Consider the following 27,991-nt stretch of genomic DNA (forward strand, 5'->3'; position numbering starts at 1 on the left):
TGCAGGGTTGAGTACCAGGTAGTAGCAGGCTAGTAACAGTGACTAAAGTTCAGGGCAGGGTACTGGGCGGAGGCTGGCTAGTGGTGACTATTTAACAGTCTGATGGCCTGGAGATAGAAGCTGTTTTTCAGTCTCTCGGTCCAAGCTTTGATGCACCCATACTGTCTCAGCCTTTTAGATGGTAGCAGGGTGAACAGGCCGTGGCTCGGGTGGTTAAGGTCATATCTGCATCAACATACATGTTCAGAAAGCATGGTTTATCATAGTGCCAGCTTAGGTTGTCTGGAAAAGGGGCCTGTTAACTGTTCTTCATTTTCTTTAGGTATCCCAGTGCTCTGGAGCATCTGGTTGATATTTTTTCTGTTGGTAAAAATAAGAGCAAAACTTGATCCCCAGCCATTCCATGTATTTGAACTATTTCAGATGGATCCCGGTGGTTCAACTTGTGCATTTGCGGGAGAACACTATCCTCAGGTGGATGGAATGGCTGATATTTAACCAATAAAAGTAATAGCCTGTGGAAAATGTACACACAATTGTCCTGAAAACAACTTTGTGTAACATGCCTTCAATGCTGCCTGAGGAAGACTCTACAGTATAAGTTGAAACGTGTTGCAGTTGTGCATCCTGATGTACAATGCTTCTCTATTCCTATGTATTCTTTTGTAAATATTTTATGTTAATAATTCACTAAAGTTTATTGCAGTGTTTAATGCACTCATTGCCATAGCAGTTGAATGATTTATGATGATACATTTACATGTGGCGCAGTGGTCTAAGGCACTGCATCGCAGTGCTAGCTGTGCCACTAGAGATCCTGGTTCGAATCCAGGCTCTGTCGTAGCCGGCCGTGACCGGGAGACCCATGGGGCGGCGCACAATTGGCCCAGCGTCGTCCAGGGTAGGGGAGGGAATGGCCGGCAAGGATGTAGCTCAGTTGGTAGAGCATGGTGTTTGCAACGCCAGGGTTGTGGGTTCAATTCCCACGGGGGGCCAGTATGAAAAAATATATAATGTATGCACTCACTAACTGTAAGTCGCTCTGGATAAGAGTGTCTGCTAAATGACTAAAATGTAAAATGTAAATGTACATACAAAGACATCTCTCTCTCTCTCTCTCTCTCTCATGGTGCTGTAGTTAAGACAGAGGGAGCAGCTGTTCCTGTTGTGCCAGGTGGACCTTATCCACAGCAGTGGGGTTCTGGTGTGATCCAGCACCTCCAAAGCAACTACAGGGACTGCCATGACTTCCTTGACTTCATGACCTCTGTGGGTGACCCTTGTCACATATCTTCTCTCGATTTCCCTCTGTGGTTGCAACTTAGCCAAATTGTCTGCACCAAGATTATATTTGTGGCAGTTATTGGAGACTGGTTCAACCTAATTTTCTAATGGTAAGACACCATCTGCTCACTGTGTTAATTTATTTTCTTTTTTTTACACTTGTGCTGCCATAACTAGTAAAGGGAGGGAGAGATAGTGCATGCAATCTATGTAACATTATCGGGATAGATGCTTATAAAATCATGCTTTTTTCTGTTTAGGGGACACATCTTGTTATATAAATGTTAATCTGACTGTCTCTTGTTTTTAGAATTCTGTTTGGCCAGTGGCCATACTGGTGGGTGCAGGAAACTGTCTTTTACCAGAATAATTCACTCCCTCAGCTGGAGCAGATCCACATTACCTGTGAAACAGGACCAGGTCAGTGTAATTTCCTGTCTGTCAATCATTATGATCATAAATTCTAGAAATTGATCATTACACAGGTGCACCTTGTGCTGGGGACAACAAAAGCCCACTCTAATGGCTTGCAAAATGGCACAACTGTCTGATGTATTGTTGTGTGAACTGAATTTTTATCTTTGTGAATATCTGATTGTGCGTCCTGCTTGTATGATAGATAAACAGTGTTTATTTGTATTTATACAATGGGTGGGTCTAATCCTGAATGCTGATTGGTTAAAAGCGCATTCCAGCCGGTGTCTATTCCACAAGTTACCACTGGCTAAATCTATGACATTAAAATGCCTATTTACTCTGTTCCATCTGACAGCGCAATCCACTGTCTCATCAACCCAGCCAAGCAATTTATTAACTTGATCTCAACTATAAAAAGCATCTAGACATCTCACATTTCTTTTAGACTAACATTTCGTTTTCAACAGCGGAGATTTGTATAAACCTTGCTGTCTGTCTCTCCGACATTTGCAAAATTGTTTCAATATTCAAATTTGATCTCCAGCTGTCCCATAGTAATGAATGTGAAGGGGTCGGGAGTCGGGACGAGACAGACAGGCAGGCAGCGTTTCTCAGCCACTCGAAATCATCGATCAGCAGGCATCATTTTTATGGATATATACAAAGAAATGTCAATTGAAAAAAGGTCAAACGAAATGAAGTGCAGCTAGTTTGCGGTCTTTACAGCTTCAGTTTGAAGTGATTGTGTTGGCTTTGTTGTTGGCTAGCTCCTCTGAACAACAGTGTCCTGACGAGAGAGCACATTTTCTATGCCAGGCGAAATCGTGCCTCATTAGCTCATTGTTATGGATGTATCCAAATAAATGTCACTAGAAAACAGCTTAAACAAATGCAAATGCAGCTACTGTTATTATTCTGTCTGCACTGTTTGACGTGACTGTAAGTTAGCCGTAGTTGGCTAGCTAGCAAGCAAGGCATAAGAACGTTGCCAGCCAGTATGGCCATGGAACATTTACAACGAACGACTGGGTCGTGTCCATAGATACAGAACAAAAAGATTGAACGACTGGGTCGCGTCTCTGGCAACGGAACCAATAGAACGAACGACCAGCCGGTTTGAGTAGCAACCCTAGATTTGTGTCGGGACTATATCTTGTGGAAGGATGAAATAGTATGAATAAATTCATCAAAATAACGTTTTTAATGAAAATATGTCAATCATTATTTGAAAATGTTGGTAACCCGTGTTATAAAAGTGATAATGCCCTCGAAGCCAGTGTTTGGAGGATATATTGGCATGGTTTGCCGGCCCTCGACTTCATCTTGGGACTAACAACACCCGTGCCAATATATCCTCCAAACACCGGCTTCTCGGGCATTATCACTTAAAGGCAGTCCTCTCCGTCACTTGTTCAATCAACTTCAATCAGTGTAGATGAAGGGGAGGAGATAGGTTAAAGAAGGATTTTTAAACCTTGAGACAATTTAGACATGGATTATGTGTGCCATTCAGAGGGTGAATGGGCAAGACAAAATATTTAAGTGCCTTTGAACGGGGTATGGTAGTAGTTATTCATGCTCATCTGTTTCCCGTGTATATCAAGAATGGTCCACCATCCAAAGGACATCCAGCCAATTTGACAAAACTGTGTCAAGCATTGGAGTCAACATGGGCCAGCATCCCTGTGAAACACTTTCAACACCTTGTTGAGTGCATAATGCTGATAAATCAGCAGGTGCTTTCAGAATATGCCCACTAATCACTTGGCAAACGGAGTTTGTGGAGGACATTGTTTGGGAAAGATCCTGGTTCTACTGTAGGCCTACTTATACCAAAAAGTATGTACAATAACCTGGTGGTTTGTGAAGGTTGTGTCAGCACTTAGTACACAATTGTGTTCGGCATTTCAAGACTGCAGATTAATGATAAACTACAGTTTGAGTCTCCAGAGAATTTTACCTTATACATACAGTTCATCCTTCATTTATTCCGTTAGATATCCATCAAGTAGCTGGTTCAATGTCTTTTTTTTCATCAAGGAAAAGGACAGAAATAAATGAGATGCAACAAAGGACAACAGAAAAAAACATTGCTGGACGTTATCTGTCATTTAGGGTGGCAGCACACCCTATCAACATTACACTATCACTTTCTCAAGGACAACACAATATACTTTTCCCAGTGTACGTAGCTTTCCTTTAAAAAAACTGCATTTTGAAACTAATAATGTATCTGTATAAATGAAATAAAATGAATCATCCATTACGACATGGATTTTCCTATTTGACAAAAGATCAAGCATCAAACACCAAACATTCAGTCTGTCAAAGGTTAATAAAAGCAAATATATTTTTCTGTAAACAAATTAATACAAATAAATATTTAAATCTGCGAGATATGATTCATACCAATAATTGTAACCTTCTTGAGCAAAAGTATACATTGGACTACAAATTACTTTAATTAATTACTTTAAAGGATCCATCTGTTTTGCAAATGGCCCTATATATTGAGTGTACAGAACATTAGACCCTTTCACCCTGTTAATGGCACACATACACAATCCATGTCTCAATTGTCTAAAGGCTTAAAAATCATTATTTAACCTGTCTCCTTCCCTTCATCTACACTGATTAAAGTGGATTTAACAAGTGACATCAATAAAGTATTATAGCTTTCACCTGGTCAGTCTATGACATGGAAAGAGCAGATGATCCTAATGTTTTGTACACTCAGTGTATAATATCATATAAAAAAACTCAAGAGACATTAGGTAAATGAAGAGTATATCAAGCAAAGAAAGCCTTTCCCCCCATGGACTTTGATGTTTTTTTCCATAGTTACTCTCACTAAAACGTCACATTTATGTACTTTGGTTAGTGACAAACTCCATCTCCTCATAATGCATCCCCTCTATAGAAAAATGACACCTACTCAGGTTTAGCTGATCGGAGCCCCTGTTGTGACTAGTTTGTAGTAGGCAGCCCTCTTAGCCATGAGTTCCTCATGTGTCCCCCTTTCTATGACAGCACCTTGGGACATGACGGCTATGATATCTGCCGTCTGGATGGTGGACAGTCTGTGGGCTACGACAATGCAGGTGCGTCCACGTCTGGCCTCATCCAAAGCAGCCTGCACTGTCTGTAGTGGGAAAACACAATGTCAGAAATAAGTTCAGTTGAGTCTGTTTGTTTTCATCATAAGGACATTCTATATTCTCTCTCATGTAATACAGTACATGGCATGCTAAGAAAATAGTATCTAAGCAAATGCATCATTAAGCTGTGGATAGAGTGATTAATCTGATAGAAAGGATAATCAAGAGGTGTTAATATTTACTGAACAAAAATATAAATACAACATGTAAAGTGTTGGTCCCATGTTTCTTGAGCTGAAATAAAAGATCACAGAAATCTTCCATAGGCACAAAAAGCAAACTTCTCTCAAATTTTGTGCACAAATTAATTTACATCTCTGTTAGTCAGCATTTCTCCTTTGCCAAGATAATCCATCCACCTTACAGGTGTGGCATATCAAGAAGCTGATTAAACAGCAGGATCATTACACAGGTGCACCTTGTGCTGGGGACAATAAAGGGCCACTCTAAAATGTGCAGTTCTGTTACACAACCCAATGACACAGATGTCTCAAGTTGAGGGAGCGTGCAATTGCCATACTGACTGCAGGAAGGTCCACCAGAGCTGTTGCCAGATAATTGAATGTTCATTTATCTACCATAAACCGGCCTCACAACCGCAGACCACGTGTAACCACGCCAGCACAGGACCTCCATATCCGGCTTCTTCACCTGCGGAATTGTCTGAGACCAGCCACCCGGACCACTGATGAAATTGTGGGTTCTCAGGGAATTTCATCTGCACGCTCGTCATCCTCACCAGGGTCTTTACCTGACTGTATTCGGCGTCGTAACCGACTTCAGTGGGCAAATGCTCACCTTCGCTGGCATCGTGTGGGCGAGCGGTTTGCTGATGTCAACGTTGTGAACAGAGGGCCCCATGGTGGCGGGTTATGGTATGGGCAGGCATAAGCAACGGTCAATGAACACAATTGCATTTTATCAATTTGAATGCACAGAGATACCGTGACGAGATCCTGAGACCCATTGTCGTGCCATTCATCCACCGCCATCACCTCATGTTTCAGCATGATAATGCACGGCCCCATGTCGCAAGGATCTGTACATAATTCCTGGAAGCTGAAAATGGCCCAGTTCATCCATGGCCTGCATACTCACCAGACATGTCACCCATTGAGCATGTTTGGGATGCTCTAGATCGACGTGTACGACAGCGTGCTCCAGTTCCCACCAATATCCAACAACTTTGCACAGCCATTGGAGAGGAGTGGGACAACATTCCACAGGCCACAATCAACAGCCTGATCAACTATATGCGAAAGGAGATGTGTCGCGCTGCATGAGGCCAATGGTGGTCACACCAGATACTGACTGGTTTTCTCATCCATGCCCCTACCTTTTTTTTAAGGCATCTGTGACCAACAGATGCATATCTGTATTCCCAGTCATGTGATATCCATACATTAGGGCCTAATTAATTTATTTCAATTGACTGATTTCCTTATATGAACTCTAACTCAATAAAACCTTGGAAATTGTTGCAAGTTGCGTTTATATTTTGGTTCAGTGTACATTGGTCTGGTCTGTGGGTACCTTTTCACTCTCTGTGTCCAATGCAGAGGTGGCCTCATCCAGAAGCAGGATCTTAGGGTTTCTGACTATTGCCCGAGCGATGGCGATGCGTTGTTTTTGCCCTCTGGAGAGCTGGGAGCCCTGGGCACCAACCTGAGTCTCATATTTCTGCCAGAGTCAAAGATAACACAGGAATGTCTAGTACGCTACTTACATTATGAAGAGAACAGTATCAGAAGATAATTTCATATTCCACCACAATAACATGTTTATTTTTTTACATTCTTCACTGTATTAAGGGAAGTGGGATAGTATGACATAGAAGTATTACAAAGATAGTACAATTTTAGTTCCACTACTCACATCTGGCAGAGTCATCACAAAGTCATGGAGATAAGCTTTCTTTGCAGCATCAACAATCTCCTCCATGCTCATGTTCCTGGTGTTATCACCATACTGGATGTTTTCAGCAATACTGCAGTCAAACAGCACTGGCTCTTGGGAGACAATGCCAATCTGAGCCCTCAGGAAGGGCACGTTGACAGTGTGTGATGGACGGCCATCGATCAACTGAAATGGGAATAAGGAAGTGTTTATTGTAAATACAAATAATAGTAATAGACTATGACAGGCACTGTGGGTACACTTGATGAATTGTACCTCTGATTCCATCTACACTGAGTGTACAAAACATTAAGAGCACCTGCTCTTTCCATGACATAGGCTGACCAGATGAATCCAGGTGAAAGCTATGTCACTTGTTAAATCCACTTCAATCAGTGTAGATGAATGGAAGGAGACAGGTTAAAGAAGGATTTTTAAGCCTTGACACAATTGAGACATGGATTGTGTATTTGTGCCATTCAGAGGGTGAATATGTAAGACAAAAGATTTAAGTGCCTTTGAACGGGGTATGGTAGTAGGTGCCAGGCGCACCGGTTCGTGTCAAGATCCCAGCAGGGTTTTTCACGCTCAACAGTTTCCGTGTGTATCAAGGTGTTCCTAATGTTTGGTATACTCAGTGTACATGGAAGATAAGGTAAAGCACAGGAGGTTGGTGGCACCTTAATTGGGGAGGACGGGCTTGTGGTAACGGCTGGAGCGGAATCGGTGGAATGGTATCAAATACATCAAACACATGGATTCCATTTTTTTTTATGCCATTCCATTTGCTCCGTTCCAGCCATTGTTATATGCCATCCTCCCCTCAGCAGCCCCCACTGAGGTAAAGGTAATGTAAATTAGGTTGGGTCTGGTCTGGGGACTCACCACTCTGCCCTCATCTGGATCATAGAACCTCTCCAACAGCTGCACACTAGTGCTCTTCCCACAGCCACTACAGCCCACAAAGGCCAGGGTCTGGCCCGGTTTCACAGACACCAGTAGTCCATTTAGCACCTGGATGTCAGGCCGGGTTGGGTATGTGAACTTGCAGTTGATGAATTCTAACTCCCCTTTGAAATCATCCTGGAGAGAGGGCATGGCATTATTACACACCAAAGTTTTTGATGTCAATGTGAATAATAATCATTTTCCACTTTTACTGAAAATGTCTGATTGAATAAATATACTTTTTTATGGAAAGAGTTTGACATGTTTCTCTCACCCATTTCTCCCCGTCTGTCTGACTCATGCTGATTTTGGGGACTCGGTCCAACAGTTTGAAGAACTGGGCAGCTGCAGTCTTGGCTTTGGCATAATCTGGGGCGAATGAGGAAGCTTTTCCCAGTGCTGTCCCACTGATCACAATGGCAGAGATCACTCTGGGGAAACACACAACACATTGGCATTAGTTTGATAATACAGTAAGCTTTTAGAACAGTTTACAGCAAAATGGATATGTTTTTGAAAATGTACAGTAAACATGTTGACCTATTCAGCAAAACAAACAAATTTACCTGAAGACCACCAGGTAATGTAATCTTTCAGAGCTGACAAGAAAGCCTCCATATCTAAACGAGGCGGCGTACGCCATAAAGATAACACACTGAGCAAAGGCAAAACAGATGCCATAGATGTTTGCCTTCTTCTTGGCAGACATATAGGGAGCCTCCAGCTGCTGTTCATACGTATCCACAAATGTGCTCTCCTTGCACAGCCCTGCGATGGTCCTGATGTTGGCTAGAGCCTCGCTGGACACCTGTGGGAGAGAAGGCAGATTGTCAAGTCTCTAAATCACTAGAGTGAATAACACTCTGGACCAGTGCCTCCTACGAGGTTATTTCATTTTACAGAAATGTTTTAACAACCCATTTAGGGACCTTTATTGAATTCTCTTACCGATAATGGGGTGTTTAACTCACCTGTCCTGCTGCTTCCATTGCCTTCTTATCCTCGTTTGCGAAACCTGTCAGCATTTTGACTTGGAAGACCCCAGACAAGCCAATGAGTGGTAAAAAGCAAATCACTACCAAGCTTAACTTCCAGCTGAAGGAGAATGCAATGATGAAAGACGCTCCGATGTTGGTCAAGGAGTTCACAATCATCCCAATCTGCGATCCAGTTGCCTGCAGAGAAACTAGTATTAATTCTCAAAGCTCATTACATAAACAGAAATATATACAGTATGAGGCAGAAGGAAATATTTCAAAAACAACCTCTTTGGATCAACTCATAATTTGTTATAAATAATTCTAATGGGTTCCAATGTACCGGTCCACAGTATGTGTCCCTGACACTTACCCCCTGAACCATGGAGGCATCGGTGGCCAGCCTGGTGGTGAGAGCTCCTGGGCTGTTCCTGGGGTCATCAAACCAGCCTACCTCCTGTTTCAACATGGCCTGGAAGCCCACCTTCCTTAGCCTGCGGGTCAGCAGCTCCCCAGACTTCCCAAATGCATAGCCCTTAAACAGAACAATAGTGTTCACACACATTACTAGCGCCTGTCCTCTGAATCACAGGAAACTGCTGAGGGGAGAATGGCTCATAATAATGGTCAGAACGGAGCGAATGGAATGGCATCAAACACCTGGAAACCATGTGTTTTGATGTATTTGACACCATTCCACTCATACCGCTCCATTCATTACCACAAGCCCGTTCTCCCCAATTTAGGTGCCACCAACCTCCTGTGGTCTGAATGTTAGCATCTTACTACGGACTGTAACAGCTTGATGTACAATATATCTACCTGTAAGAACTGAGAGAAGAAACTTGTCACCGCCACAGCGCAGAACAGGATACATATTCCATTGATCTGCACTCTCTGTTCATCCAAGTCACGTATAGAGAACGTCTGAAAATCAAAACAACAATATGGATGGAATGAAATTAATTTCAGGGAACAGCAACACCTATAAGTATCACTACTACCAGCCCAATTAATTTGAAACTAGATTATAAACATTGGCTTGATATGTACATAATCCATAGCCACTCACCCCAAGGATCTGGCTGAATAAAATAGCATAGATTGGATTGACGGAGCCGTTGATTGCAGCTCCTATAGATCCCAATAGCATGTAGGGCCACTCTGACTTGTTGTACTTCAGGATTCGAGCCACTGGTGCTGGCTCCACACGTTCCTCTGCTTCCTCCTTGGAATGCTGTGGGAATATACTGTATGAGGGACACTCATTTCTCTCAGAAATTACGAGGAGGGAAAATTGACTAAAGTACACTAATACAAAACTGATAATACAAGGCTGCTTATAGAATGACCTCAATACCTTTGATCTTTGAGGTTCCATGTCGTTTTCCATTGTGGCAAGGAATTTGTCTGATTTAATTTTGATACTGCCAGCTATAGCATCAGGGATGAGTTCGTTTGAAAGTTGGGTGTGAGATCGCAGGCGAAGAGATTGCCTTTAGGAGAAAGAGTGAATAACACAGGCTTTACAAATTAGCTTTGCTGAATCATTGTTAATCATACGCCTGTTCTGACATGACCATTAGATTTACCTCAACCCAGATTCATAGCTTCCTCGACTGAAACTCTGAAGGATTTCTTCCTCAATGGTTTCATTGTCCGGACCTAAAGTTGAAAATGAATATGTTATTTTTATCCATACAAATAGACTATATCAAAAGTGAACAATGAATCATTATGAATGTCTCTTTATGTCAGACCTACCTATGTTTGCTTTGTCATTGGGCATGTCATTTCCTTGGTTCTGAAGGGTAACAAGAGTAAAGTAGACACCCTTCTTTTCTAGAAGATCATTGTGTGTACCGCTCTCCACTGCCCTTCCGTGCTCAAAGCCAATAATGACATCAGCATTGCGGATAGTGGAAAGGCGGTGGGCGATGGTAATGGTTGTCCTGCCCATCCGAGCCTGCACATGGAAAGAAATTCAATCACAAACATGATCCGTTTTGTAGTTGAAGTAAACATTAGAACATGGGTAGACCATGATGTCAAATTGGAATAAATATTCAAAGCACTGACTTTGTGGTGATATAATGATTGATAGATGTTGTGCTTGGAGTCACCCACCGTGTCAAGTGCCTCCTGTACAATGGCCTCACTCTCGTTGTCCAGAGCCGAGGTAGCCATGTCCAGCAGCAGGATCCTGGGGTTGCGGATCAGAGCTCGGGCGATAGCGATCCTCTGCTTCTGTCCTCCACTCATCTGACCACCACCCTCACCCACCAGCGTATCAAACCTCTGTATAACGACAGACAAACATTTACTCATTTTGACATTTCAATGTGTTTCTTGTATAAGACAGTATCCGAGTAATCCACCGTATTTATTTGCTAAAGGTGTGTCTGTGGAACCTGTGGGAGGTCCATGATGAAGTTATAGGCGTTAGCCTCCTTGGTGGCCTGGATGATATCGTCCATGGTGACCCCAGGTCGCCCGTAGCGGATGTTGTCAGCGATAGTTGTGGCAAACAGCACCGGCTCTTGCTCTACTATACCAATCAGAGAGCGAAGCCACTGGATGTTCAGGCTGCGGATGTCATGGCCATCCAAAGTCAACTATAAATTAGAAGCAATATGTGCATCAAACACAATAACATCTTGTGCTGGGCTTTAGTCATACGTTTAGTGTCCCAACCACATTGCTGTAATAATGTGATAGTGAACATAGGTGTATCTTCTGAGCCTTATTACCATTCCTTCCTTGGGGTTGTAGAATCTCTGAAAGAGTTGAACTGTGGTGCTCTTCCCTGATCCGCTTGGCCCAACAAAAGCTGTGGTTTCTCCTGCTCTGATCAGCATGCTCAAAGAATCTAAAATCTAAGTAAACAGGTGGTGGTTGTACATTGAGATATCTTTTGGGGATGATTTTAAGTTAAAGAAAGTGAGCGAAGAGTGTTTACCTTCACTTCTGGCCGAGAGGGGTAGTTAAATGTGACGTTGTGGAATTCAATGTCACCCTTGACCTTGTCTAATTTGTGGCCCTCCTCTGAGAAACAATCGATTTCTGGCTCCTGAAAGTTAACAGATTTATAAAATACTTCAGAACTGAAATTGAATTGTTCTTAGTTCCTATATTTTCAAAAATTCTGGCCTTACCCGGTCAATGGTATCGAAGATGGTCTTGGCTGCAGCTCGACCTGAGGCGAAGGCTTCCAGGCAGGGTGAGGCCTGACCCAGGTTCATAGCTGCCATGAGAACTCCAAAGAATACCTGGAGACAAAAATACAAACACATCCTTACATTTTCACCACTCCTATTATTACGTATTGGATACATATATATTATATGAATATGTGAGTTGCCATACCTGGATAAGAGTACCAGGGGATAGCTCTTTGGTTTCGATGACCAGTTTTGAGCCATACCAGAATGCCAAAGCATAGCAGAGGAAGATGATACACCACAGGTATCCTTGAAACATCCCAATGATTGTCCCTTTTTTCACACCCCAGTTCTGAGCCTCAATAAGGTTTTTGTCATACCTGTTCAAATGTGAAATGCATATTTATAACTAATTTCAAGCGCTAAGACATTGAAGTCAGCAGGGAAGGGAAGGTTAATTTGACCAGTTTCTCACAGCAGGAAAATAATCCTACAGCAACAGGAAATGTGAATTATTGTGTGGATTATAATTAATGGAAGTTTTTGTAGGGGTTGATAGTTAAGGCAAATCAAGTCTGACATTTTAAAGTGGAAATTACTTTTTGAAACCTTCAATACACTACAAGTTAGTATTTCCTGCTGTGCAGCACATTTTCTGCAACAACAGGGTAATCAAATTAAGATCCTACATCTGTACAGTATTTCAAGTTACCTTTCAGCCTCCTTGTCCTCCCCTCCAAAGGCTGCCACTGTTCTGATGGATGACAGTACCTCATCAGCTACCGCCCCTGCCTTGGCATAGGCCTGGAGCTCCCGACCTGTCAGTCTGGCAACAGCCTGAAGAGTGAATGAGTGGAGATGACTTAACAACATTCTCACATTCAAACCAGACTGGTTTGTCTGGTTTATCTGTAGTACATTTTAAACATCACAGAGAATACAGAGGTGGTGTGAGACTACCTCACTAACAGACTCAGAGGCTGTTACAACAGAATGAGTGACCATCACCAAATAAAGTAATTTAATACATTGAATTCAACCCATCTCACCATGGCCATTAGTCCAGCAGCAATTCCTATTAGTGGGCTTACTGCAATGACCACCAGAGTCAACTTCCATCCTCCAATGAACCCCACCATAAAGCCGAAGATAAAAGTGGAGATCCTCTCGATGAAGATAGACACCTGGTCAGCTATCGCATTGTTGATCTTGTTGATGTCGCTGAGGTGAGAGAACAAGTTCAATCACACAGTTGTTGTGGTCCGATTAGAATGGGTCAAACCCAAAATGTAAGGGTTATTTATAGAAACATCCTCCAAACATGCCCTCAATCATTCACACATCTCTGTTGAAAAGAACCCATGGGTTTAGGTCTTACTCTGATATCCTGGTGTTTAATTCTCCAACTGAATTGCAGTCAAACCAGCCAATCTCCATTCGCATGACCTTCCTAAAGTAAGTCTTCCTGATTCTCTGGATCTGTCTGGCAGCAGCAGACACCCAGAGGGCAATCTACACAGAGCAGGATTGAATACAGTTATTCAAATACCAGTTATAGATGGATTAACCTATTAAGAAGGTTGCAAAACTCAGTGGAGAGAAAGCACTTTGAGCATGAAGTTGAACCCACTTACTTGGAAATAACTAACAATCAAGACTCCTAATCCAATACCAACATAGTAATATGCAAACATGGTCATCTGTGCTTCGATATCCACCCTGTAAAAAAAAATTATGCTTAGCTATATATATTTTTATGAACATTTTATGATCCATAACCCATTCCATTCTAATCAGGAACTTCAGCATCAGCATGGACAGTAATATGAATAGATCAAAATAGAAAACCTTGACGCAGGAGTAAAATATAGTCTTTAATAGGAAAGTGTCAACTCACCCACAGAAGACTGTTGTGTTCTCTGCTATTTCAAATATGGAGCCATTGCTCCAGGTGATGGTGTTGTTAATGCAGGTTTTGTTGGGGTCTGCCAGTTCTTGGACCTCTAGCTCGTATGCCACAAAGGTGTTTGTCATCATGCCGTACACCAGGAGCATGAGAGGGGAGGCTGCTCCGTGGACTAGAGCACATAAGCCCCCGACTACCATCATCAGTCTGTCCTTCCATGTTGCAAATCGAAACTGGATCAAATAGATAGGTTACATTCCTTTTCAAATAAAAGGAAACATAATATTGTGCAATCATAGCAAAAAAACATCATTATTAATCACAAGTAATAATAATTAATAATATCTTAAGGGTACAAAATAAATACCAGTTGAAAGAATCCAACGTCCAAGAGCTTTTGTTTTTTCTTTCCATCTCTGCAATCAAAACTATCAAATGAGAAAAGCTCTTGCATGGTGATGATTGAAGTTTATATGATACTTTCATGATGATAGAAGTGTATAGCTTTATGATAGATATTATGCTAAGAAGAACCAAGTTACAATTAGAAGAGTTTTGTTGAAAAGTACCCGTGTTATAGAAAATAAATAACAAATGGTCTGTGATATGGTCAAATTTCGTTTGTGAGGTTCATTCATCTGTGAATGAGGGCAATAATGCAATGAACGGAATGGAGTTTGACTTGAGTATGAATAAAATGTTGTTATTTGAAAAGTTAAAAAGAAGAAGAAAAAAGAAGCATAGGCCTACTGTTATTTCAATTCCAATCAAAAACAGACACTTACCCTTTTTCATTCCCTGTTCAAAAAGAAAGGCCAAAGTTAAATTGAAACTTTAGGAAGAGATTTGCAATATGATTCCAACTCTTACTGGGGCATAATCATGTTAACATTATGGTATTTGTGGTATAACAGGAAGAAATGGGACACTTACCTTTTTCTTCTCTGTCTGGTTTTGTTTGCCAATATTCTTTGTCAGTGTCGTCCTGTAGAGAAGTGACCTTTTTCTGGTAAATATGATCCTTCATTTTTGTAGCTTTAACTCTGGCAGGCACGTCCTCACTGGGCCTAATGGGAGAGAAGGGTCATTTTAGCTCACCGTCTTCTTTACAAACATCCACAAAATATACATTCACAGTCTGTAGTGAACAGTCTGTTCTACCATCCAAATGTGACTTCTATGATAACGCATTTTGTGGGATAAAATATACAACAAAACAATCTTAAAATCTCTGGAATTCAAAATTCAATTCTGTCATCTGTTTGTCATGACCATAGACTGTACAATACTGGGAATCAGGACTTTTGGACTATGAAGGACTTGATTACAAGTAGTTGTATCCTTGACAACACCATTATAGCCATATAATAAGTCCTTAGTGCTCTATTACATAATATGGACAAAACATTTGATAATTGAAAGTAATTTTATTGAATAGAAAAACCATAGAATGAATAGGATCTCTGTAAGAAAAAACATTGTTTATAAGGAGCTATCCTGACAAATTCTAAAATGTTTTTAAAAAAAAGATATAAACATGTAAATTACAGTACATGGATGGAAAAACAGACATACACAGAAAATATCAGTTTAGAGAGTTACTAACAAGTTCAACACATGCATGACTCATTTCTTATCAGAATAAAGAGCATTATTACCATAATACACAAGAAAATGCAAACAAAATAATATGTAGAATATAGATATGGAAATATCCAATATATCTACCATGAAGATCCACTTCAGCTACGCAGAATAATAATGTATCATATAAGCTTTCCTCCCTATCTTACTATAGAACGAAGAGCAAACTATAGCGTACCTGTTTTGTCTTCCTGTCAAGGACGCCTCTGATATCCTACAAGCCTTTCGTCACTACCAACAATAAATAATCCCTCCTACCAGAGGAAATTCCTATCTTATTCTCAGTGTACGTCTTTCCCACTATCTCCCCTTCTATTAGACTGATAAGAGTTCTATCAGCATTATGTCTCTAACTAAGGAGCTTTTGTGAGGCAAAGGTATATTCATCCAATCAATGAGTTAATATAAGTTAATGTGTTTAACCATGCATTGATTAATATGAGCATTACTCCGCACCTGTCTGACAATTTGTTCTCTTAGAAAGATTCAGGTGTGCAGTGTCTGCTGTATTTTTATAAATACATTTGAATAAACTTGAATACTGAAGTACATGTGCTTGCATCAAATTCACCAAATATCTGAATTACATGTTTAAATATGCCTCTTGATTAATATGGAATGAATGTTCAATGAGATGGAAAATATGAATGCAGTAAAAGTAAATTCTATCAATATTATTTATATGTAAGTCAACAGTTGGATTGTTGAAAGAACTTCTCCTGTTCCAGTGATAGGTGTGGATCACCTGGATGTCATCAGCAGAACGTTATAAAATGAGTGTACTGACCTGAAGGTCATTAGTCTGTACAGCTAATTCCCCCAGAGCCACCATGATACCATTAATTAATAACAGAACCACACCATAGAATCACACCATGGATAGTAAAATGAGTGTAATGACCTATGGGTCGTTAGTCTGTAGAGCTGATTCACACAGGGAATATATTGCAACATCCATCAATCAGAGATACATAGCTATTATGGATCAACTCCCCAACCTTGGACCAAATTAGGCTAATGAAAATTTAGAACATGTAATAAAGTGACAAGAAACTTGAAGAAGTATCAGGTCATAGTGTGAATGCATGTGGTCATTTCTTTGTAAAAGGACCCATGAGCACCAAAATGTGAAGTTCATATGTGCATGTCAAATTGGGTGTCAAATGAAAACCAAGACTCTATGTTTTTGAGAAATTAAGACGTAATCAGTGAGGGAAAAAAGTATTTGATCCCCTGCTGATTTTGTACGTTTGCCCACTGACAAAGAAATTATCAGTCTATAAGTTTAATGGTAGGTTTATTTGAACAGTGAGAGACAGAATAACAACAACAAAATCCAGAAAAACGCATGTCAAAAATGTTATAAATTGATTTGCATTTTAATGAGGGAAATAAGTATTTGACCCCCTCTCAATCAGAAAGATTTCTGGCTCCCAGGTGTCTTTTATACAGGTAACGAGCTGAGATTAGGAGCACACTCTTAAAGGGAGTGCTCCTAATCTCAGCTTGTTACCTGTATAAAAGACACCTGTCCACAGAAGCAATCAATCAATCAGATTCCAAACTCTCCACCATGGCCAAGACCAAAGAGCTCTCCAAGGATGTCCGGGACAAGATTGTAGACCTACACAAGGCTGGAATGGGCTACAAGACCATCGCCAAGCAGCTTGGTGAGAAGGTGACAACAGTTGGTGCGATTATTTGCAAATGGAAGAAACACAAAATAACTGTCAATCTCCCTTGGCCTGGGGCTCCATGCAAGATCTCACCTCGTGGAGTTGCAATGATCATGAGAACGGTGAGGAATCAGCCCAGAACTACACGGGAGGATCTTGTCAATGATCTCAAGGCAGTTGGGACCATAGTCACCAAGAAAACAATTGGTAGCAAACTACGCCGTGAAGGACTGAAATCCTGCAGCGCCTGCAAGGTCCGTCTGCTCAAGAAAGCACATATACAGGGCCGTCTGAAGTTTGCCAATGAACATCTGAATGATTCAGAGGAGAACTGGGGGAAAGTGTTGTGGTCAGATGAAACCAAAATCGAGCTATTTGGCATCAACTCAACTCGCCGTGTTTGGAGGAGGAGGAATGCTGCCTATGACCCCAAGAACACCATCCCCACCGTCAAACATGGAGGTGGAAACATTATGCTTTGGGGGGGTTTTTCTGCTAAGGGGACAGGACAACTTCACCGCATCAAAGGGACGATGGACGGGGCCATGTACCGTCAAATCCTGGGTGAGAACCTCCTTCCCTCAGCCAGGACATTGAAAATGGGTTGTGGATGGGTATTCCAGAATGACAATGACCCAAAACACACGGCCAAGGCAACAAAGGAGTGGCTCAAGAAGAAGCACATTAAGGTCCTTGCAAATTAAACATTTGAAATTAACAACTGGTTTTCAGCTGTGGTAGAAGTGTAGTTACAGCTTTTATAATGTCCAGCAGATGGAGTACGTCGACCGTCCATAAAACATTTGTTAAATAAAATGTCTTCACTCACCGGAAGGTGAAGAACACAGAGAAAATAAAAACTATTTCAGGACAAGGATGTTACGCTATTACCAGCCACTGAAGAAGCGCACTGAGGGGAGCGCAATTCTGTCGCCTGTGGTAAGTTTTCAGTGTTTCTTTGCCATATCTGAGAAAGGATATTAATCAGGCAGTTTGATGAACATGAAATGTTAAAAGAACAAACGTTACTCGAGTTGATAAAGTTGCAAAAGTCGCAGTTCACTGAACAAGTGATTCGAGCCATTAATGTATCCCATCTTTCAAAGAAGTGGGCTAACTGCCTTCTTACATTTTAGTCATGTAGAAGATGCTCTTATCCAGAGCGACTTACAGTTAGTGAGTGCATACATTTTTCATACTTGACGTGGTTATTGAAATATGTGAGTAACTATAATGAGGTGATTTTTAGGTCTTGGCGTCTGAATCTGATTAACGTTCCTCTTTTAAACAAAAACTGTTTTTATCGATTTTAAATAGTAGGCGTGGCTTTGCGTAGGTGTTGTAGGTCATTGCTATCACGTGAGGTGCAATGAATCTGATTAACGTTCCTCTTTTAAACAAAAACTGTTTTTATCGATTTTAAATAGTAGGCGTGGCTTTGCGTAGGTGTTGTAGGTCATTGCTGTCACGTGAGGTGCAACGTTTTCTTATTTTTTTTTAACCTGTAGGCAACAATGGAGAGCCTACTGTATTCCAAGGGGCTAGTAACGTAGATGTGGGCTGAACATTTCAGGCATTTATCCAACTTATTTTTGCTCAATAAATACTAGGCATAATCTATTAGATAACCCATAGTGGTCAAAGATCATTCATGGTTAAAATGATAAACAGGAGATCTTATCATTATTTTAGATGTTATGTAAACAGTTAATGGTTTTGTTCATCCAGGGAATAGGGCAGGCAATCAGTTTGGAGGTAGAATACTTTATAATAATACATCATCTTTTGTAGCCAAGTGGATTTACCCATCAAAGAAAGTTTCCTCTAATTCCATGCCTCACTTCATGTTCAAATGGCCATGTCATCGGACTGTTAAACTGTTCAGATTTAATCAGATATAAACTGTAGGCCTACTATATATTTCACTTGGAAATATTCTGTAATTACTGTAGGCAAGTGGTTCTTTGTCCTGGGGACCCAAAGGGGTGCACATTCTTGTTTTTTCCTAGCCCCTAGCACTACACAGCTGATTAAAATGATCAAACCATCATCAAGCTTTAATGATTTGAATCAGGGTTGTAGTGCAAAAACATAATTGTTGACCATTTGGGTCCCCAGGACCAGGATTAAGAAACACTGTTGTAGCTGTAGAATGGTCACTAAGCAGAACTTGCAGTCGCACACCAGATAAATGTAAATAGGCCTTCAATACTTAAACAAATGTCATAGAGCAAACAGCACAGCAGATATTTTATGAATTTGCTTCTAAAATCCAATTAAAATGGATGGAAATATACAGTTTTTCACCAAAGCTCTTAGCCGTCTGTCTGTAAACTACTCAAGAATTTGTCAATGGTTTACAAAATAGTATCCTACAAGATTCTGCTGTTTTTGCCATAGGACTGATTGCATTGATGTTTCTACTAGATTGTGCTCCTCGGTCAAATACTCAGAAGATAAAATGATATGCCCCCAATGAACCTTCAATTGTATATCTTTGCAAATAGAAAAGGTTTATTTGTAATATGATAAAATATTATATTTATCTGAATGAACCTCTTTCCTGTCTCAGAAATGTTCCTGTACATTCTTGGACTGGTGGCTTTTTGGTTTGTGTTCCGCTGGTACAGGGAACTCGCAAGAGTACCCAATAAAGGAGAGAAATATGTCTACATCACTGGCTGTGACTCTGGGTTCGGGAACCTTCTGGCCAGACATCTGGACAAGCTGGGCTTCTGTGTGATCGCAGCCTGCTACACTGAGAAGGGGGAGGATGAGCTGAAGAAGGTCTCTTCTGAACGATTGAACACAGTCCACCTGGATGTCATCAGCACTGACAGTGTCAACAAAGCAACGGCATTCATCAAAACCTTGGTTGGGGAGAAGGGTGTGTGTCTTTGAAGACCAGTTTAGCCAAATGTTGCAACTTTTGTAAAAATGGACTCCAATACTTTCCTGACTTTAAAAATGGGGGAAGCGTTTGGTATTCAAAATATCCAAGTATCTAGACTGACTTCTGGTCTACTCATTAATTGAGTCCGAGTAATATTACTATGAGTCAGTCAACTGGTGCTATGGAATTTCCAACCACAAACATCTTAAAGGTCCAATGCAGCTGTTTTTATCTTGATATCAAATCATTTCTGAGTACCTTATTTTGATTGTTTTAAATTGAAATGGTCAAAAAGAAACAAATTGCTTTTTAGCAAAGAGCAATTTCTCAAGCAAGAATTTTGCTAGGACTGTCTGGGAGTGGTCTGAGTAGGGAGAACTGAAAACTAGCTGTCACCAGACAGGCCAAAAACACCATCCCACTAAAACAGGCTGACATTTCAGGCGGTCTTTTCAAACAGCTCTTACACTAAAAGGACATTATCATAATTTTCACAGTATTATTCCAACCTCATTGTGTGGAAACAATATACATATAAAACACAGGAAAATCAGGTTTTTGACTGTACTGGGCCTTTTTAAGTGAACCCTTCTCACTGTAAGATACCTCACTCCCACACGTGACAACTGGCATGTACTGTAAGCACTTGTTGACACTTGTAGGCATGGAATGTTTTCCTTCATTGTGACTGCTGCCTGTGTCCTGCTGTGGGTGTGATTTGTTTGTACTATATGTTCTGCCTTAATGTTTTTTTCAGGTCTGTGGGCTGTGGTGAACAATGCTGGAGTCTCTGTACCATCCGGTCCCTGTGACTGGATGACCGTCGACGACTACAAGTCCATGTTGGATGTTAACCTCATTGGAGTCATTGGTGTGACTCTGAGCGTTCTGCCCCTCATCAAGAAGGCCAGGGGTAGGGTGGTGAATGTGGCCAGCGTGTTTGGGAGGATAAGCGCCTTTGGGGGTCCCTACTGTGTGTCAAAATATGGAGTGGAGGCTTTCAATGACAGTCTACGGTGCGAGGCCCTGCTTTTTGTCTAAGCATATACTGTATCACGTTTATTTGAATGTATTAGAGAATTGTAGCAAACTGAATAGTGTTGCTCAGAGCTTTATTCTCTATGGCTCTGACTTTATATGGATATTGTATTGCAGACATATATTAATGTTTGTTGTGGCACATTTTTCTTTTGAATTCCAGGATGAACATGTCAGCGTTTGGAGTTAAAGTCCTGTGTCTTGAACCAGGCTTTTTCAAAACAAGTGTGACTGATCTACATCTCCTGAGAAAAAATGTGAAGACATTGTGGGACAATCTGTCTGAAGAAATCAAAGATCAATATGGACATGATTACCCAGAGAGAGGTACGTATTTTATATATTTTTAACAAAACAAACAAACATACAAATGAACCTGTGCATGCTGCTGTAGTATGATTGATGCAAATAGGTTTATCATAACGTGTGTGACAGAATGATAAGCACTCCAAGAACGCATTGACAGGGATTGCCCAGGGCATTGACAGGGATTGCCCAGGGCAAATGAACTGGGCAAGTTAAACCTGCCTGCCTTTGACGTCAGCTTGTTAATGGAGGTAATACCTTTCTTCCAGCAAATGTGACATTGGAGAAGAATGTTGCAACGTTGCTGGATGGGGACCTGATGAAGGTTGTGAGTTGTATGGAGCACGCCATCTCTGCTGTCCACCCTCGGACACGCTACTCACCTGGCTGGGATGCCAAGTTCTTATGGTTGCCAATGTCCTACCTCCCAACTTGGATCGCTGACAAAATGCTCTTAAAAGATATGGCCAAGCCAACAGGCGCTATTCTTTAATGTTAATGGTTGTCTGACCGAAAGTAGGAAGAAGTCTTTATTAACACCCACTGGAGAGCAAGAAAAATTGCATACTTTTTTATCATTGGAAAAAATGTATAGCATGTGAATGAAAAATAAACATTAATTTGTTTTCAAAATTAAACAGTTGTGATTTGCCTTTTGTCTAATCACATTTGTATTTGTACTGTTTCACTGGTCTCATAATATAACTGAATGGAAAGAGTTTCAGTAGTTTAAATTAAGCTGTGTTTTCATTATGTGTCCACTTGATACATACAGTAAATTATATTCTGTCTAGACCATAAATCTATGCTCTAATCTAGACCAACATTTTAGGCTGGGTTTCTGTATAAGCACTTTGTGACATCTGCTGATGTAAAAAGTGCTTTATAAATACATTTGATTTGATTAGCTTATAGCTACCCAATCTCATTGAAGGATACAACTAATAAAAACGAATAGTTGTTTCCCACATTACTAAGGGGAGATGGCTGCTGATAATTATAGTATTATGTGCATTCTACTTTACCTGCACTGGCTGCCTTCCTCTCATTCATGAGTCTTCAACAACGGTACACTGCTCTGCTCAAATATACTGTATGACTTTGTAGAATGGAGTGCACCTTCAAAAGAAAAACAGATGTGTGGCCTAGCCCTAGTGGTAATCAGGTGAAAGAAGATGTATTTACCAGAACTCTTATCATCATGTAAACCATTGAAGGTCCATGGGACATATTACACAATCAAGCAGCACAGACCTTTGACACCGCTCCCAATCTGTAGCCCCTCATAAGTCCTTTGATTGTAGCCACTGGGAAGCATGTAGGTTGGACTGAGGAACAAACTCCATTCTGCTTTTTTTATATCCTGGATGAGAAAACACCAAACTTGCAAGTAGCCATGGTAGGTCCAATGTATAATCCACATTACAGAAGATCTTGTATATGATTGCAAAATGTCCCTAAATTCCTGGGTTTTTCAGAAATCCTGGAATTTTGGGAAAGTAACCTGACTTTTGTAATTCTAATCCAATGTAAGTGTAAACTGTAAAAATGTTCCACCTTTTTAATGCTTAATTGTGAACAAATTTAATTCAACACAACATACTTATTGCATTTGTGAATATAGGTTTATACATAATTGTGTGGCTATATTTTATACCTTTTTACATAACACTGCCAGAAAGAAATGACCGTTAACCTTGTTGACAACAGTGTGTGGACTCCTACATGATTTACTTTTACCAGTGTTTATGTGCACATTTAGGAGATACCAAGATGCCATCTGGTGGTCAGAGTAACACTATTACAGTTTTCCATTATAACGCTATGACAGAATAGTGTCATGAGCAAACAACATAGGCTTAGCCCACTGCACGATTTACAGCAAATTCTTCCTATCAAAAAACAAAAGCTTACTGTGCAACACATTCCTAATCAAATTATGTTTACTCTCATTGGATATAGCTGTGAATTGCTACCATTAATTCCAACTATGGAATCTGAAATAATTATTGAAAAAAGAGGGCTGTAGAATTGAGAAGAATTTTAGAATGTTTTATTCAGCCAAGTTCTCTCAAACCAGAAATACGCTTTTAGGTATTATGTTTCACCCTACTAGACATGTATACTATGTCATATGAAAAGCTGTGAGCTACTTGCAGCCAAGTTTGCTTATGACCAGGTGCATTGCTGTGATTATGACAAACTAATAATATAATCCTTCAGGTGTGTACCAGATCTGTAAGCAAGATAGACAAGGATAATGGCGTTGGAGCACACAGACAAACAACTGCATATGAAAAGAAACGGAATAATTAGATTGTAGGCCTATACTCTAAACACTGAGCTATTGTCTTATTAATTTGAAGAATCATATTATTTAATATGGTTCTTTAGAGCCTATTCATCTTTGTCAATATAGTTATGCTGTTTTTATTATTCTAACATGTCAACTATTCAAATGAAGGAGCAATTAGAATACTAATGGCTGAAGACTCAGCTTTCTCTGATGTAAGTGTTTTGAAGAAAAAACAAGACAATAATATGTTATTGGAAAGGTACCATTATATAACTGAAATGTGACTCCCTATAGGTCTTTCCTCTGGTGTCTGAAGAGAATATTCTAGTGGATTTTTTTCAGGTGAGATTGATAAAGTTCCTTGTCTTTTATAACTTATTTATAACATTACTTTCTTTATTACATTGTTTGTTTATTATAAACAATGTTGTCATTTTTTGTCTGTCTGTTTTAGGCAATCCTATCACACTTGGCCCTATCCTGCATACTAATTTCAGTTACAGCCATAGCCATCGCCTGGTTTATTAGAGATTCTTTCAAAGTTGAAGATTTTGACAAGAAACATGTCTTTATCACGGGCTGTGATAGCGGATTTGGAAATTTGGTGGCAAGGCAACTTGACCAAAGGGGGTTTCATGTAATAGCCGCATGTCTCACGAAGAAAGGTGAATCGGAATTGAAGGCTGCGGCCTCTCCCAGACTGAAGACAGTTCTGTTCAATGTTACCGACAGTCTGAGCATCGAGAGTGCGGTGGAGGTTGTGCGCGCCGAGGTTGGAGAACGAGGTAAGTGAGGAAGGCAGCAGTGGGTAGATAGGGTGCCAGTCAGAGTCAAGCACCGGGAGAGATAAAAATGTGATGGGGTGCTTGACTAACCGAAACTGACCCATACGTCTGCATATTTTCAAACCATTATCACCTTGAGAGCTGCTGAGGAAACCTACCATAACATTACCAAGACACAGTGATGAGAAAATGGACCAACTTTTGTTAAGTCACCAGCCAAGTTTACTCTGAATCACATAAATGGTCTGTGATTTGAATTAGATGCCTAATTGGAATATTCTTGCTTTAAACACTAAACACTAAAACATAGTGATTTATGGCTATCCCAAGCTTTGAAATATTACTTCTGTGCTTGGCCCAAACCCTTTAGAATGAAATATTTGGTGCAAGATCCACAATCATGTCATGTATCCTTTACCTCTTTCCACAAGCAGATTAGTGAATGGAAGATTTAAGACAGCTTTGCTTCATATATCCAGCCCTGGTTAAATGTCTGGTTAAAGATGAATGAATTGCCTTTTGACATTCCCAGAATTCAACTAACTATTGATAGGACACATATTGCACTAGGGGGCATCACTCTAGGATTACATGTAATAGAGACCTCTGAGTGGAAAATACTGTGTGTTACTACAGTTATTGCACAGAACAGTTGCAGCGTATCTCTTTCTACCCACATTTCTTATCATACAGTTGAAGTCGGAAGTTTACATACAACTTAGCCAAATACATTTAAACTCAGTTTTTCACAATTCCTGACAGTTAATCCTAGTAAAAATGCCCTGTCTTAGGTATGTTAGGATCACCACTTTATTTTAAGAATGTGAAATGTCAGAATAATAGTAGAGAGAATTATTTATTTCAGCTTTTATTTCTTTCATCACATTCCCAGTGGGTCAGACGTTTACATACACTCAATTAGTATTTGGTAGCATTGCCTTTAAATTGTTTAACTTCAGTCAAACGTTTCGGGTAGACTTCCACAAGCTTCCCACAATAAGTTGGCTGAATTTTGGCCTATTCCTCCTAACAGAGCTGGTGTAACTGAGTCAGGTTTGTAGGCCTCCTTGCTCGCACGCTTTTTCATTTCTGGCCACAGATTTTCTATAGGATTGAGGTCAGGGCTTTGTGATGGCCACTCCAATACCTTGACTTTGTTGTCCTTAAGCCATTTTGCCACAACTTTGGAAGTATGCTTGGGGTCATTGTCCATTTGGAAGACCCATTTGTGACCAAGCTTTAACTTCCTGACTGATGTCTTGAGATGTTGCTTCAATATATCCACATAATTTTCCTTCCTCATGATGCCATCTATTTTGTGAAGTGCACCAGTCCCTCCTGCAGAAAAGCACCCCCACAGCATGATACTGCCACCCCCATGCTTCACGGTTGGGATGGTGTTCTTCGGCTTGCAAGCGTTCCCCTTTTTCCTCCAAACATAACGATGGTCATTATGGCCAAACAGTTCTATTTTTGTTTCATCAGACCAGAGGACATTTCTTTGTCCCCATGTGCAGTTGCAAACCGTAGTCTGGCTTTTTTATGGTGGTTTTGGAGCAGTGGCTTCTTCCTTGCTGAGCGGCCTTTCAGGTTATGTCGATATAGGACTAGTTTTACTGTGGATATAGATACTTTTGTACCTGTTTCGTCCAGCATCTTCACAAGGTCCTTTGCTGTTGTTCTGGGATTGATTTGCACTTTTCGCACCAAAGTACGTTCATCTCTAGGAGACAGAACGCGTCTCCTTCCTGAGCGGTATGACAGCTGCGTGGTCCCATGGTGTTAATACTTGTGTACTATTGTTTGTACAGATGAACGTGGTACCTTCAGGCGTTTGGAAATTGCTCCCAAGGATGAACCAGACTTGTGGAGGTCTACCATTTTTTTTCTGAGGTCTTGGCTGATTTCTTTTAATTTTCCGATGATGTCAAGAAAAGAGGTACTGAGTTTGAAGGTAGGCCTTGAAATACATCCACAGGTACACCTCCAATTGACTCAAATCATGTCAATTAGCCTATCAGAAGCTTCTAAAGCCATTACATCATTTTCTGGAATTTTCCAAGCTGTTTAAAGGCACAGTCAACTTAGTGTATGTAAACTTCTGACCCACTGGAATTGTGATACAGTGAATTATAAGTGAAATAATCTGTCTGTAAACAATTGTTGGAAAAATTACTTGTGTCATGCACAAAGTAGATGTCCTAACTGACTTGCCAAAACTATAGTTTGTTAACAAGACATTTGTGGAGTGGTTGAAAAACAAGTTTTAATGACTCCAATCTAAGTGTATGTAAACCTCCGACTTCAACTGTATAAGAGTACTCTAATACTTGATAATGCAGTATCACATGTCGTTACTGTGCGAAATTCGTCTCCCTCTCTGTATCACAGGTCTCTGGGGGCTGATCAACAACGCTGGGAGGTCCACACCTATAGGCCCCACTGAATGGATGCAGTTGGAGGACTTCAAGAAAGTTCTAGATGTGAATTTAATAGGTCTGATTGAAGTGACCCTGAAGTTCCTCCCACTCTTAAAGAAGGCTCAAGGAAGGGTGGTCAATGTTGCCAGTATCCTGGGGAGGCTTGCCCTCATTGGAGGAGGCTACTGCCTATCTAAGTATGGTGTGGAGGCCTTCTCTGACAGCCTTAGGTATCGTGGCATTGTTTTACAATATAATAAACTCAGTAAACTAGGGATTGATTTCCAAGCATTTTATTATGGAACTGTAACTGTGCAATGCTGTGCACCACAGAGTTATTCATAGATTTAAGCATCTTATTGTATTAGCTAGATAACAACTAAGCTGCCTGCTCTTATGTTCAGGCGGGATATGCAGCATTTTGGTGTAAAAGTGAGTATCATTGAGCCTGGTTTCTTCAAGACGGGTGTGACCAGGCTGGACCTCATTGAAGCAGACCTGCAGAGACTATGGAACCGTCTCCCTGAGGAGGTCAAGCACTCATATGGACCCAACTTCTTTGATGAATGTGAGTAAATACTGTGTACTGTTTTTAAAATGGTTGAGTCATGTCATTACAATGCTGAAACATTCATGTCTGACTCTCATCCATTCACTGTGGTCTATGACAGATGTAAAAGCTCAGGATTTCTCCATGGGTCTCCTGTGCAGTTCAGACATCTCCAAAGTGACCAGTTGCATGCAGCATGCCCTTACAGCCCGCCACCCACGGACCCGCTACTCACCTGGTTGGGATGCAAAGCTCATCTGGATCCCCCTGTCCTACCTCCCTACATTCATAGCAGACTTCGCCATCGCTGTTCTACTTCCTGTCCCCAAAGACGACAGAAAGATCCATGCAAACCAAGTGGGTGTGGCAAACACATGAGCCACTGGACTCTTTCCTTTATCAATCACATCTATGATACGTTTTAGACTGATTTATATTCATTATTTGCATTTCAAGTATGTTGATATTGTTTAACTTCAGTCAAACGTTAAAATAATAAAAATATAAATGCAAAATGTAAAGTGTTATTCCCATGTTTCATGAGCTTAAATAAATCCCCAAAATGTTCCATATGCACAAAAAGCTTATTTCTCTCTATTTTTAATTTTTTTGTGCACAAATTTGTTTACATCCCTG

General features: G+C 40.6%; 3 protein-coding genes across 4 annotated transcripts; 2 read left to right on the plus strand and 1 right to left on the minus strand.

Moving 5' to 3' along the window:
* Window positions 1-3,641: 3,641 nt before the first annotated feature.
* Window positions 3,642-14,170, minus strand: abcb11a (ATP-binding cassette, sub-family B (MDR/TAP), member 11a). Its single transcript, XM_084162689.1, has 25 exons — window positions 14,115-14,170; window positions 13,739-13,980; window positions 13,476-13,560; window positions 13,220-13,353; window positions 12,891-13,062; window positions 12,554-12,678; window positions 12,047-12,221; window positions 11,836-11,949; window positions 11,640-11,750; window positions 11,431-11,556; window positions 11,092-11,295; window positions 10,808-10,978; window positions 10,445-10,646; window positions 10,273-10,345; window positions 10,041-10,176; window positions 9,753-9,917; window positions 9,503-9,607; window positions 9,054-9,215; window positions 8,675-8,878; window positions 8,270-8,511; window positions 7,978-8,134; window positions 7,641-7,838; window positions 6,735-6,941; window positions 6,393-6,539; window positions 3,642-4,843 (listed from the first exon to the last, which is right to left on the minus strand). Exons 2-25 carry the CDS (start codon window positions 13,948-13,950, stop codon window positions 4,643-4,645), a joined length of 3,828 nt encoding a protein of 1,275 aa, XP_084018815.1. The 5' UTR covers window positions 13,951-13,980; window positions 14,115-14,170; the 3' UTR covers window positions 3,642-4,642.
* Window positions 14,171-17,929: 3,759 nt separating this feature from the next.
* dhrs9 (dehydrogenase/reductase (SDR family) member 9) lies at window positions 17,930-21,942 on the plus strand. Its single transcript, XM_084162697.1, has 5 exons — window positions 17,930-18,006; window positions 19,640-19,954; window positions 20,718-20,976; window positions 21,162-21,325; window positions 21,574-21,942. Exons 2-5 carry the CDS (start codon window positions 19,642-19,644, stop codon window positions 21,795-21,797), a joined length of 960 nt encoding a protein of 319 aa, XP_084018823.1. The 5' UTR covers window positions 17,930-18,006; window positions 19,640-19,641; the 3' UTR covers window positions 21,798-21,942.
* A 653-nt stretch (window positions 21,943-22,595) lies between these two features.
* rdh1 (retinol dehydrogenase 1) lies at window positions 22,596-27,923 on the plus strand. 2 transcript variants are annotated; one of them, XM_084162692.1, is made up of 7 exons: window positions 22,596-22,703; window positions 23,769-23,812; window positions 23,895-23,942; window positions 24,055-24,385; window positions 26,777-27,035; window positions 27,210-27,373; window positions 27,477-27,923. In XM_084162692.1, exons 2-7 carry the CDS (start codon window positions 23,786-23,788, stop codon window positions 27,731-27,733), a joined length of 1,086 nt encoding a protein of 361 aa, XP_084018818.1. In that variant the 5' UTR covers window positions 22,596-22,703; window positions 23,769-23,785; the 3' UTR covers window positions 27,734-27,923. The 2 variants fall into 2 exon arrangements, with proteins under 2 accessions (XP_084018818.1, XP_084018819.1); XM_084162693.1 differs by lacking the exon at window positions 23,769-23,812.
* Window positions 27,924-27,991: the final 68 nt, after the last annotated feature.

This window comes from Coregonus lavaretus (assembly GCF_964263955.1).
Source record: "Coregonus lavaretus genome assembly, chromosome: 5".
Classification (NCBI taxonomy): Eukaryota; Metazoa; Chordata; class Actinopteri; order Salmoniformes; family Salmonidae; genus Coregonus; species Coregonus lavaretus.

Coding starts and splice junctions, on each gene's coding strand:
- rdh1 (XM_084162692.1), top strand. CDS start 23,786: ATGGCTGAAGACTCAGCTTTCTCTGAT. Junction 23,943..24,054: donor TTCTAGTGGATTTTTTTCAG/GTGAGATTGATA, acceptor TGTCTGTTTTAG/GCAATCCTATCACACTTGGC. Junction 24,386..26,776: donor CGCCGAGGTTGGAGAACGAG/GTAAGTGAGGAA, acceptor TCTGTATCACAG/GTCTCTGGGGGCTGATCAAC.
- dhrs9 (XM_084162697.1), top strand. CDS start 19,642: ATGTTCCTGTACATTCTTGGACTGGTGGCTTTTTGGTTTGTGTTCCGC. Junction 19,955..20,717: donor AACCTTGGTTGGGGAGAAGG/GTGTGTGTCTTT, acceptor TGTTTTTTTCAG/GTCTGTGGGCTGTGGTGAAC. Junction 21,326..21,573: donor ACATGATTACCCAGAGAGAG/GTACGTATTTTA, acceptor CCTTTCTTCCAG/CAAATGTGACATTGGAGAAG.
- abcb11a (XM_084162689.1), bottom strand. CDS start 13,950: ATGATGGTAGTCGGGGGCTTATGTGCTCTAGTCCACGGAGCAGCCTCC. Junction 13,063..13,219: donor TTAAACACCAGGATATCAGA/GTAAGACCTAAA, acceptor CTCTCACCTCAG/CGACATCAACAAGATCAACA. Junction 10,647..10,807: donor TACAGGAGGCACTTGACACG/GTGGGTGACTCC, acceptor TTCCATGTGCAG/GCTCGGATGGGCAGGACAAC.